Here is an 11,837-nt window from a genome sequence, read left to right on the forward strand (position 1 = left end):
CGCTCGCATTCTCTCTCCACCCATCACACGGTTGTGTTCATGTTGAGTCGTGTCGAGCTGTTCAGTGAGCCCCGTTGTGTCTTGCAGATCAAACGAATGTGTGCTGGCGCCGTCCAAGCCAAAAGAGTTCAGCCTTTATGTACATAACCTTCAGAATGTCGAGCAGCGGGACGAGGAGGGTCTGCCATCTCTTCGGTCCGTGACGGTGGTCCCATCACATGTGTCAACATCGACGGTGCAACACGCGACCTGTGCCATCTCCCCACATGTCAACGCCGAGAAGAATTTGGGGTCAAATTCAAAGTCCAGCTGAGAGGAGAGGGTCTCTCGGTGCCGGCGGTCAGTGTGTCCTCTCCCTCTGTGGGAACCGATCACATTGCACCTGCGTGTCCGACGAGATCGCATCACTCAATTTGTTCTAATTATTGTCATTACCGCACGCACGGAAGGTCAAGAGCGCGGTTGCGTAATAGCAACGTCCAGTGCTGGTACGTTTTAACAGACCAAGATGTTTCCTTCCTTTTTTTTTTTTTTTTATTTGTTCTGCTTTATTATTATTATTATTATGTTTTAATTGATAGCCATATTTGAATAGTTTACAAGTGTAATGCGAACACGCAGCTTGAATTGGAATCGAAATATCTCAAAGGCACAATGATTTTAACAGGAATTTTAATTTGCCAAAAGAGCGAGGCGTGTTCAGTGTTGCGTTGGAGCGGCTCCTAGTGAAACTAGATGCTGGAACGAGGGTCTTGGACGTATGAATGTTCTGGGGAAACCAACACGCCTGTGTACCTTGAAAGCACAGCCAGGCTATCGCTTCACCTCGTCGCGTGCCGTCGAGGCCGTACAGCTAAAACCAGAGTGTTATCTCAGCAGTGTTATTTGTTTACTGAAGGTAAAAGTTTTGTATGGCTCTTTTTGTATTGTTTAGTTTTCTGAATCTCCATTGTGGGTGTTGTTGTTTTTTTTTAACTTTTCTTTTCTCTAATTAATCATTTTTAGAAGTGGGGTTCTCGCCAAATATTTGGTGTTCATTTTCATGTTTTCTTCTTTTAATATCCATTTGGAGGGTTTTCCTAAAGTTTGTCATACCTCTTTTCTTAGACTAGTGTTGTTTTCGTTGGGATTAAGTTGTTGCTCGAGTCCAGTGACTATAAAGTCGGGCGTCGCTTCGGTCGACACCGCGTTACCTTGTTCTCCCTGAAGAGGAGCGACTCTGAAGCTTCCAAGAAGCGCGGCGGAGCCATCGATGGGATGTAAACCAACAGGCCTGAAGGTCTATAGGTCATTTAAACCGCATGTGCACTTGAATGATTATTTGTCTGCTCACCCTGTTTTCAATCCCACATCTCATCCCTCGTGAACTTTTGCTTTTTTTGAGGAAAAGCCAACGTATTATTCTGCGTTTGTATTTCCAACCAGAAGGCGAAAGGCTCTCGTTCACCCGTAGATCCGACGACACAAACCAAAGCACAGTTTCTTCTCTCAATCATGTTCACAAATGGTTACAGAAGCGTCTCTCCAGAGGCGAGGGGAAAAAAAACATGTCCGTCATCTTTCATTCACCCTAAATGTAATGATCGCATCTCCTTCCTGTCTTCACAGAGGTGTGTAGTGTCTTTACCGATTGTAATGAACCTAACGAAGCCTTAGATTACAGTCAACGGGTCCCGACCCAATCAAATGTACCTTCAATCACCGTGCAGGTAACGAACACCAATGATGTTTTATAGTTCTGTCACGTGCCGCTTCTGATCTCTCTTTTTGTTTTGTTCCTTCTCTCTATGTAAACGTAACAATTACTCTTAAATTTCATTGAACTTCTGTGTTATGTACTTAAGGATTTGAATCTATTTGAGGTATGTAGTTGTAGATTTTTCTCTTCTTTTTTTTTGCCTTACTATATATTACTTGACGACATTGATATAGCCGTAGTAGATTTTGAGGTAGTACGACAGTCATAACTTTTTCAAACCATATAATGGATAATGTGTTGAGTTTTAAATAGTCACGTCATTCATCCAGCTGGATGTCTTTTTGTTTTCAGATGATGTTACATGTTCATTTTGTGGATGAAAGGTTTTTTTGATACAAGGAAAGAGATCAGCTGATCGGCGTCTCTGAGACAGAAAAACTAATGTTTTAACCAACTTAAAGTTTCCTTGTAACATGTCAAGATCATGTTTGAAAATATATTGTATTGAAATATAGATTGTCCATGTTTTAGAGTAAAAATTATTTTCTACTGTATCCATTTAAAAAAAAAAAAAATGTACTTTTGTTTGAATATTTCTTAAGTTTGCCCTGAATGTCAGGCCAAAACGAGCAGTGAGGTTGACGGGTCTTTGGATGTTTGTTGGATAGTGAGATTAGGAGATTAGGAGATTAGGAGCGAGAACGCAAAGACTTTTCCAGACTGGAGAGGTCAGAAATGCTGCAGACGACGAGCTCGAACCTAAAGGACGAAGGTTGACTTTTTGCACTTCTGTATATAGTCAAATGAACAGAGAAAAAAATGTGTATCATATTGAGATATTATTTTGAATAAAAAAAGATCTATAATTATAAGGAATTTTGTTAGATTAATTTAAATTCTTGAATTAGAAGACCAGCTAAAAAAAAAAACTGCTTGCAAAGAAGGGCACTAGTTTCTTGGCCACTGCATTCAGAGAAAGCGACGCGCTTTTTGTCTTATTTTATCGGTAGTATTGCAGGGAACGTCTCCGGGGAAGAGACATCCCCACGCCACGCTTACGCCGCCCTGCAGTGGCACGACATATCAATAATATCCATATATCATTTGTTCGACTTGGTCTCACGGTATCGCCGCTCCCATGGTACAGTTGAAACATTAAACTTTCAAAAATGTGTATTATATTATCATTTTAATTTGACTGCATGTAAAAGTAAACAAAATAAAACACCTCGCTATGTAAAGAAAGATAACTCATCCAGATCACACATAGAAATATGTCCAGGTTTCTTTGCAAATGACACGTGCAGTAGATAACATCCACAGCGGGGAGACATAATACTTAAAGTCATCTTACTCTTGTGTGATAACAATATTTTCCATGCGAACGTGTTATTTAAAGAACGATCAAATATTAGCACTCATCCACCCCGGATACTTTCCCATAGCCGTGTAATTTCAGTCGACACTGACTCTCTCATCGCTGTGCGCTCAGCAGGCGAAGGCTCGCCGCACCAAATGCATATTTGGCAAATTAGTCTTTGAAATGAATGTAACGGTCAACTGGTCGCCATGTTTCCGACCTCCAGGCCGCTGTGTTTAGTTGCTACAGAACCAAAGCGCCATTCTCTCCGGGCCGGACGCTCAGTCCGCCGGAGTCATGGCTTCTCTTCCCTGCTGGGGGCACATGTATGCTTTGACTGCTTTTTACTTGTAAGTGCAACCATCAATTATGTATTTGCTAACAGTTGCCACACAATAATGTACTATTCTGTCTTCAGATTGGTTTATGCACATTTTATTGTTGCCATAATTGACTCTGAATCTGAAATCTGAATAAAAACAATATTTGATTTGCTCATGCAACAGGTGTGTGTGGTCACTGCCTCTGTGTGTGTGCTGTGTGATATTTAATGACGTATAAACAGTGTTTATGTCCCGCGACATCTCAGAATCCAGAAGAGTGTGTTTGTCTTTGTTTCTGAACTTCACCCTCGAGGGTTCAAAGTCAGCAGACTGGAGCAGCTCCGCTGAGACGGATATTATTATTCATTAAATTGATCTCGCTCGGGGCGATGTTCACGACACCGTGCGGGTTATCTGGGTCAGAAGCGGCTCCTCTTATCGCCCCCTTTCCATCTTTTGGGGCGAGTGCAGCCGGTTCAGACGTCGTACTCATGCAGTGAGTTGTGTTTGTAGATGTGAACGAAGGACGTCGCACCTCAAAGTCTAAACACAGGAAGCTGCTTCCTCTCCCACGTCTCATACAAGAAGACAACAACTAGATATTACTATGATTTCACCTTCAGCAACTTGAATCACAACCTCTCAGTGACATTAATCTATCGATGTCTATCAAATCAGATTATGATCAGATTATCACAACAGATTACGAACAATAACTGATTTGTTTTAAACTCATGGTTCCTGCAATATCATTTATATAAATGAATATAAATAAACATTAAGATTGGAGATATCAACAAACTATTACAATGTAAGATTATTCTAGTATAATCAAAATACTTAATTTGGTTTTACATCAGCAATATTAAGAAATGTAACGTATAATAGTACAATACTTACAGTATTATCAGTACTACTTTTGATACTTTTACTTGTAAATTGCAATATTTCCTTAAGTCAAGTACAATAAGTGATATTAATTAGGACATAAGTCTTATGCTTAAACTACACAGCAGAATATAAATGAATTATCACTTTTCAACTGCAATATTAAAGTAGTGTTTATAAATAAATCTATGTTAATACATATTCTTGAACATAAACATACTTTTACATTTGGTGGCCTACTTTCAGTATATTTTCATGCTAAAACTTTTGTTCTATTATTTGAGAATCCCTCTAAATTGAGGATTATTAAGTGTAGTAAATGCTAATAAGAGTTATTCCTCATGTGGAGAAGAGAAGCTGACTCATGTACATCAGGAGGAATCTCTCCTGCATGATCATAACGACAGGGACACCTGGGCAATGACCGTGCGCGTGCACGCGGAGGGCAGAGGTCACGCGCCTGCAGTTGTCCGTCGGTCCTGTGACGTCATGTCTGTCTGCCTCTGGGGTTTCGGTGCGACGGCTCCTTTAAGAAAACGGAACTGAGCCTCGGCTCCCGACGCGCTGAGGATGTGGGCAGGAAGCGCCGCGCGAGAGGAGAGAAGCGACCGACGCTTCGCAGCGCCGCCGTTTGCACAACCGAGTCCGGTGACCGCGATGTGCGCCTGATCGTGCTCGCTCGTGCCCAGGAGCGGCCCTTCTCCTCGGATCTCTGCACGGCGCGGCGGCGCGGGGAACCTGACGGCGGCGCCGGATTGGACTCGTGCCCGAGCGAGAGCGCAGCGCTGCCGGCCGACGCGGCTTGAAAACATCGGCGCTGGTCAGCGGGTGGGAGAGAGAGAACAGGCTCCGTAGCGGAAGAAAAAGAAGAAGAAGAAGAAGAAGAAAAAGGAGGTGTTCGCCTATTTTACCCCCCTTCTCTCTCCCTCTCTCTGCCTCTCTCTCTCCAGCCATGAGGGAGTACAAAGTGGTTGTTTTGGGCTCGGGTGGAGTCGGGAAATCCGCGCTGACGGTCCAGTTCGTGACGGGCTCCTTCATCGAGAAGTACGACCCCACGATAGAGGATTTCTACCGGAAGGAGATCGAGGTGGACTCCTCTCCGTCCGTGCTGGAGATCCTGGACACGGCGGGCACCGAGCAGTTCGCCTCCATGCGAGACCTGTACATCAAGAACGGCCAGGGCTTCATCCTGGTGTACAGCCTGGTGAACCAGCAGAGCTTCCAGGACATCAAGCCGATGAGGGACCAGATCATCCGGGTGAAGAGATACGAGAGGGTGCCCATGATCCTGGTGGGAAACAAGGTGGACCTGGAGGGGGAGCGGGAGGTGTCCTCCGGGGAAGGCAAGGCGCTGGCCCAGGAGTGGACCTGCCCGTTTATCGAAACTTCAGCCAAAAATAAAGGCTCTGTCGACGAACTGTTTGCAGAAATAGTGAGACAGATGAACTATTCCACTGTTCCCAGTGGCGGCAGCCAGTGCTGTTCATGTGTCCTGCTCTAAAGAGAGAGAGAGAAAGAAAAAACAGTACTTCTGTGCTGAATTTGAGCTTTTAACTTGTCCTCGCAGGCGTTTTTTTGCATATCTACTCTCTCTCATCACACTGTTGTCTTACTGTTGCACACAAACACAAATCGACGAAGACAACAATCGATTATGTATTATAGTCTGGAAAAGTGTTTACATGACAAAGTACTTGAATGTTTTGGGATTTTTTTATAGCTTTGTATATGACACTTCTATGGAAATGTGCCTCAATGGGAATGTCTTATTGTGAAACCTAAGAGACACTGGTTTTATTTAATGGGTTTTATTCGTTGAGTTGTACGGTTACATCTTCTGGGCCAGGGTGCATCTGTCCGGGGGCGTGGTGGTGGGGTCACTTTGAGGGGTGTTCATCTTTGGGTTGTGGGCCACGAACGTGCTTAAAACCGCTCTTAAACGCATCAATCACCACTCAAGCCTTGCACGGGTTACTCACAAGACAATCCCCTGGATTCATTTCCCCCCCAAAAGGTTCGGGTGCGATCCAAGAGGCGCAGACCGCCATCCCGCTGAGATACTGTATTTTTAAGCTGTGGATTGTGGTGGAGTTGTGTTAGGACTTTATATTCTAGTTTTTCATCCCCCTCGTCCCTCTTTTCCGGTCCGGTGGAAGTGGATTCATGGTGAGCTGGCACTCAGCTGCCGGGTTGTCCCTCCTCAGCGGGCACGACGAGGACCTTTTGGCGCGCCGCTGTCGCTGCATGGGGAACGCCGGGATCCCATGTCAAGTGCCTTCCCAAGAAAACTCCTGTGAACTCTGCCGACTGATGAGCCCGACTCCTTCTGCAGTGATGGCAATCAGAACTTTTTAGCAGTTTTCTTTTCGGTGAACAATCTCCTTACATTTGGTGTCAAAGTGAAAAAAGAGCCTGTTTCTATGTCGCTTGGACCCGACCTGCTGTTCCAGGGTCAGCTTCAGGCCCGCTCGAGGTACTAGTGCAACAAGAGCAGCGGTTACTTTAACGTTAGCGTTGCGGCTCAGTGGAAGGCGAGCCGTGGTTTGTCCGTATTATCTAGATTTTTTTCTTTTTCTTAAAATTTAAAAGTGACATGTTTTGACTTGCGGTGATTGTTTGTTTCTCTCTTTGGACGAACTCTTCTGCCATCCACCTGTCGCTTTGAAAGACTTGTAATACAAAAAGCATTTTACGTAACGCTGTGTGCTGTGCTTGTCTCTGCTGATGACGACATAAAGAGTCTTCTTTTTGGGCTGAATGTGATTGTCCCTGTACGATGAGTCACCGGTTGTGTTAATTGACAATTTTATTAATAGTTAAAGTAATATATGAAGATGAAAAACACAGGTCGAGTTCCAGCTTCACCAACATGAAGATATGCAGCTTTCCTTCACCTTGAGCTCACATCGTCCAATACTTTTCTTTCAAAATATTATGATTAATTTAAAAAAAAGGACATCAAGGACGTGCTTATTTGCTGTTCTTGGTGTTTAAACGTGCACTCGATGCCACACTTCTTGACAGAAATGAAAAAGAGTTGCTGGTTTTGAATGTTTACCGAGTAGCTTTCCAACGTCTTCTCGAGTGAGGGATCGTGGCCCAAGTGAACAAAAAACAACAGCTTCTGGTTCAAGATGTTTGGGTAGTGGGAAGGGTTTCCAGTCGTGTGTTCAGTCGGGGGGGGGGGGTGGTTCCCCTCCACCCGCCGCATGTTTTCTCGGCGGTGGAGCCGAGGACAGAGAGGGCTTCTTGTGTCCGCCGTACAGGCTGCAGACTGCAGGCTGCTGCTCTGCAAACCGTTCCTCAGACGGGCCGCCGGGCCGCCGCCTCCAGTGTCGCTCTAAACCACAGAGACTCAAGGTCAGCTTCCCAATTTGGATCTCATGACATGCTCGCACTGTTCACATCCTGTGTGAAGAAAGGTTCGCTTCATGCCTGCGCTGTTTCCACAATGACGGCCTGCAGTAACTGCCACTGCGGTTATGTAAGCAACACGACTCGTCGTCCTTTCCTTCAATCTGTTCTGTTTATTACTGCGATTGCTGCAGTTTTATACAATGCATGCCGACTTAATGATTACAGATACATGAATAGGTTCAATTCTTTCTATTTGATTGGAAAAATGTGAATAAACAGACACAGATCAGCAGAAGCACACACACACACACACACTAGGTGATCATGCAGACAGGTGGGCATCACATGTAAAGCCTGCGCCAACCTTCTCTCTGTAAAAGCAACAATCCTGTAATATTTGAGGGCGAGATTTTCGTAGATCTTTTTTTTAAGATAAAAAGGGAACAGACAGCACAAAAAAAAGCTGTGATAAAAATGTGCAACCTGGTTTAGTTGCCTAGCTACACAATTTTGATCCCAGCAAGTGGTCAAATGTGTTCACTTTGCTTCACAGATGTAAAATAATACATAACTCCAGAAGCAAAGGACTCACTGTGTGTCAGTGGAAAGAAAATGTTCTCACATGTTGAGGATTACTTTTTTGATTGTTATGAGGTGATTTAAATCAAAGACTAAGCGTTTAAAATGGATCCTGATGAACAGCTGTTGTCCACTAGCGGAACAGATTCTGAGATGAAAACAGGTTTGTTGTCGTTTTACTGAATATATTCATATTCTTTAATAATTCTACTAAAGGAAAGTGCTGCTTACTTCACAGTTGTTGGAAAAAGTAGCTGATCGTATGTTAGCATTACCTATAGAAGCCCATTCCCGCCACAAAAAAAAAGTCAGGACCAAAAAAAAAAATTAATTAGGACAAATAAAAAGACTTCTTTTTTTTTTTTGCCCACAAAAAAAAAGTCAATGAAAAAAAAAATGTTTCTTATGTTTCCCGTTTTATTCCAGGAGAGAAATGAGAACTTACGGAAGCCCAACTCCACCACAAAATAAAATGACGGAAAAAAAAAGAGGACCAAAAAAATTTTCTTTTTATAATGACCAAAAAAAAATACAACTTTTTTTTTTGACCCCAAAAAAAGTCCAAAAAAAAGTGGTTTTTTTTTCATTGTCAAAAAAAAGCCTTTTTTTTTTTTTTTGGCCCTAATTTTTTTTGGGGGCGAAAATGGGCTTCCATACATAACTTCTATAATTATATAGAAATTATACAACATGTATACATATATGTAACAAATACAGTTACTGCGCGTTGGAGCTGGAGGTTTTGCTAAAATCTGCCTCCATCTCATGTTTACTGCAATATTACACCAACCTTCATCCTAACTTTCCTAGAAAAAAGATGTGCAATACATGAAAGACAAAGCAATCTTCCATCCAGCTTATTCTCTACAACATTTAACCCTCTGTGCCACGTCAGAGTTTCACACCGACACATTCAGCTCTTTCAGTGAGTAGAGAAAAAGGAAGTGTGTGTGATATAATGCTTCCTGTGTTGCCATAACCTCACCTCAGATCTATGAGATGTTGCAACGGAGACGCACTTCCTTTTAAGTTCGGGTGATGGAGGACATGACCTCAGTCCCACACGCTCTAAGGACTATATGTCCTGTGATCTAAAGATCTGCGATAGCAGAACAGGATGAATAGATTTCCCTTGTGTTCACGGCACACAGTGGCTCCATGTGATTTGCGTTGAGCAAAAAGTCATGATCACATGACACTAATTGACAGTAGTTGCTAGTAGCTTTGTCGTCTTTGAGCTTTTTGGACTCACAACCCGAGCAAGAAATGGTGACGTCGTCGCAAAACGCTTGCAGACGCCTCGTCATGAAACACCTGCTCTCTTCAGAGGATTAATAATTACTGTGAAACCACAGAACCACATGAACTGAGACTAACTCGGTGTGACCCCAGCAGCAGGAACGAGGTCACCATGTGAGAAAAAGAGGAAGTGAGAACGACTTCCTCCATCACATGTCTGTGTGTGTGTAAAGCTTGACGTTGGTGTCGCAACAGAAGCGACGCGTCCACAGCAAGAAGCCGTTCAGGGACTAAAAGTAGAAGTAGAAGTTGAGACGGCAAGTTGCTTTCTTCTTGGTTAGCTTATAGTTCTCGTAGTTTATACTCACAGTGACGCAGGTCAGGTGTTCACCCGTCAATCCCACAATGCATCTGTCTGCTACATAGCTAACGCCAGCATTAGGTTACCTTAGCTTAGCTTAGCACAAAGACTGGAAGCGGAGGGGAACAGCTAGCCTAGCTCTGTGTAAAGATAACGTAATCTGCCTGGCAACACCTCAAAAGCTCAATAACTGACAGGTTGTGTCTCCTTTGTTTAATGTGTACTTGTAGAGTGAAAAGGACATTTAGAAGAAGTTCAGTGATGTAACTATTGATTGTTGACGACCTGTTTTTGGTTTTTGGACTCAAGCTAATTGTTTTTCTTTTTAAGCTAATCAATGCAGAATTAGAGCCAGCTGCTTTCACATTCATTGGTTGAAAATAACCATTTATGTGATTTGTATGGATGTATTGAAATGTGTGCTCTTCCTGACTAAAAATGTATAAATAAATGTCATTTTCAGTTTACTCTGAAATACTAATAATAATTATGGTTTCAAATGGGTAGATAATAATGTTAATAGTTTGAGGTTATTTTTTAATGAAAAGGAATTGAGTCACAGTTAAAGATCATATCAATAAATGTACAGTTTTCAATATACATACTTATCTCAGGACCTAAGACTCCAGATTTCTCTCCTGCTGAGGAGCTGCACCGTCTGTGCTCGACGCTCTTATCAGTCAGTGTAATCTCAGCGTTAAAGGTCTGATATTTCTAGCATTGCTGATAGATGCTCAAAATGCCACCTGGTTACCTAAGAGGTACGTGAACATGGTGAGTTATTAGCAGAATAAAAACAACACGATACAACAATATAAGAGTAAGATATGAGATAAGACAGTGAACGATGCAGTGAGGTTTCTGCTACTAACAAACAGTAAATGTGACGATGTTTGAGAGTAAGTGAAAGCGTTTGCTCGTGATTGATCGCAGTGGCTTCCACTTCGAGGGCCTGCTTTCCAGAGCGGCGATGCCTCGCTGCCTGCAGGAGTCAGATTGTGTTCGTGTGAGTGAGTCATGTGGTCTTGGAGGGAACAGTGAAGAAAAGACCTCACATATCCAGACCCTGAAATAGACTAAATGCTCTGCGTCTGCCTCTCACACTGAGTGGGAGGACGCAGCAGACACACAGAGGTGCTCTCAGCTCCCACACACTCATCCAGCAGCTCCTGTTCATTTTCAGCCCATTTACCTGAACACTCAGGCCTGTGAGTGAGGGGTGTGTGTGATGTGTGCGTATGCATCCACTTCTGCATCCACCTATCTGAAAGGCTGTGTGTTCTTTTTTCTTTTTGGTGAAGGGGGAGCTAAAAGACTGACGGGAAACTGAATGTTTCCAAGGAAACATTCAGTCTCTGTCGCGCTGCTGTACCGTTTCTGTCCACAAGGCGGCAGGCCGGTGCAACTGAGAAAGAGGAAAGACGATGGAGTTTGTGCCAAATATGCCAACATGTTGATCAGGATTGTTTTAATTAAAGAGACAGCATGTGTATCACAATGCATGAACCTCCTCCATTTTAAATCAATTCGGGAAATTATACATTATTTTAGTCATCAAACAATAGAGTTAAAGTGTAATGTTTTTTATTGTTGAATCATATGACTGTTACAGACCAGATGACCTGCAGGCTGGTTGCAAGGTTGTTTGTTTTCAGTAACAGTGTTTTGAGGCAGTACACTGTAGTTATCTATTCATCAGGACACATTCTTTTGCTAATATTGAACTAAAACATGAATAAAATAACTTTTTACCATCAGCATATATAACACTATTGCTTCAGTACTTTAACTGCAAATGATCACATTTTATAATTTTAAGGATCTGATTCAGCTTCAGTCCGCAACTTCAACTACTGAGGTCTTCATCTTCTCCTCTGTCCTATATTTTCTCTTTTAAGCTTCATATTCTATCCTGAAATGCGGTTTCATTTACCAGAAAAGGAAAACTTGTTTCTCCAGGTCTTGACACTTTTCTTGGGATTTCTTTGTGTGCCAACTATGTTATTTTACAAAAACAATGTGACAAGGATA

The 11,837-nt window shown here is 42.8% G+C and overlaps 2 protein-coding genes across 14 annotated transcripts in view; both read left to right on the top strand.

Moving 5' to 3' along the window:
* mbnl1 (muscleblind-like splicing regulator 1) overlaps window positions 1-3,562 on the top strand; it is a 38,331-nt gene extending 34,769 nt beyond the window's left edge. For all 13 annotated transcript variants that reach the window (XM_068601788.1, XM_068601807.1, XM_068601798.1 and 10 more), the window contains one exon: window positions 88-3,562. The gene's annotated coding sequence lies outside the window, so the exon portion shown is untranslated. The remainder of the gene's footprint in view (window positions 1-87) is intronic.
* A 1,297-nt stretch (window positions 3,563-4,859) lies between these two features.
* LOC137782225 (ras-related protein Rap-2b-like) lies at window positions 4,860-7,044 on the top strand. Its single transcript, XM_068571423.1, has one exon. It carries the CDS (start codon window positions 5,223-5,225, stop codon window positions 5,769-5,771), a length of 549 nt encoding a protein of 182 aa, XP_068427524.1. The 5' UTR covers window positions 4,860-5,222; the 3' UTR covers window positions 5,772-7,044.
* The last annotated feature ends 4,793 nt before the right edge of the window (window positions 7,045-11,837 follow it).

This window comes from Clinocottus analis, unplaced genomic scaffold, assembly GCF_023055335.1.
Source record: "Clinocottus analis isolate CAN_PGR_092001 unplaced genomic scaffold, fCliAna1.0.p SCAF_11, whole genome shotgun sequence".
NCBI classification, from domain to species: domain Eukaryota; kingdom Metazoa; phylum Chordata; class Actinopteri; order Perciformes; family Cottidae; genus Clinocottus; species Clinocottus analis.

Coding starts and splice junctions, on each gene's coding strand:
- LOC137782225 (XM_068571423.1), top strand. CDS start 5,223: ATGAGGGAGTACAAAGTGGTTGTTTTGGGCTCGGGTGGAGTCGGGAAA.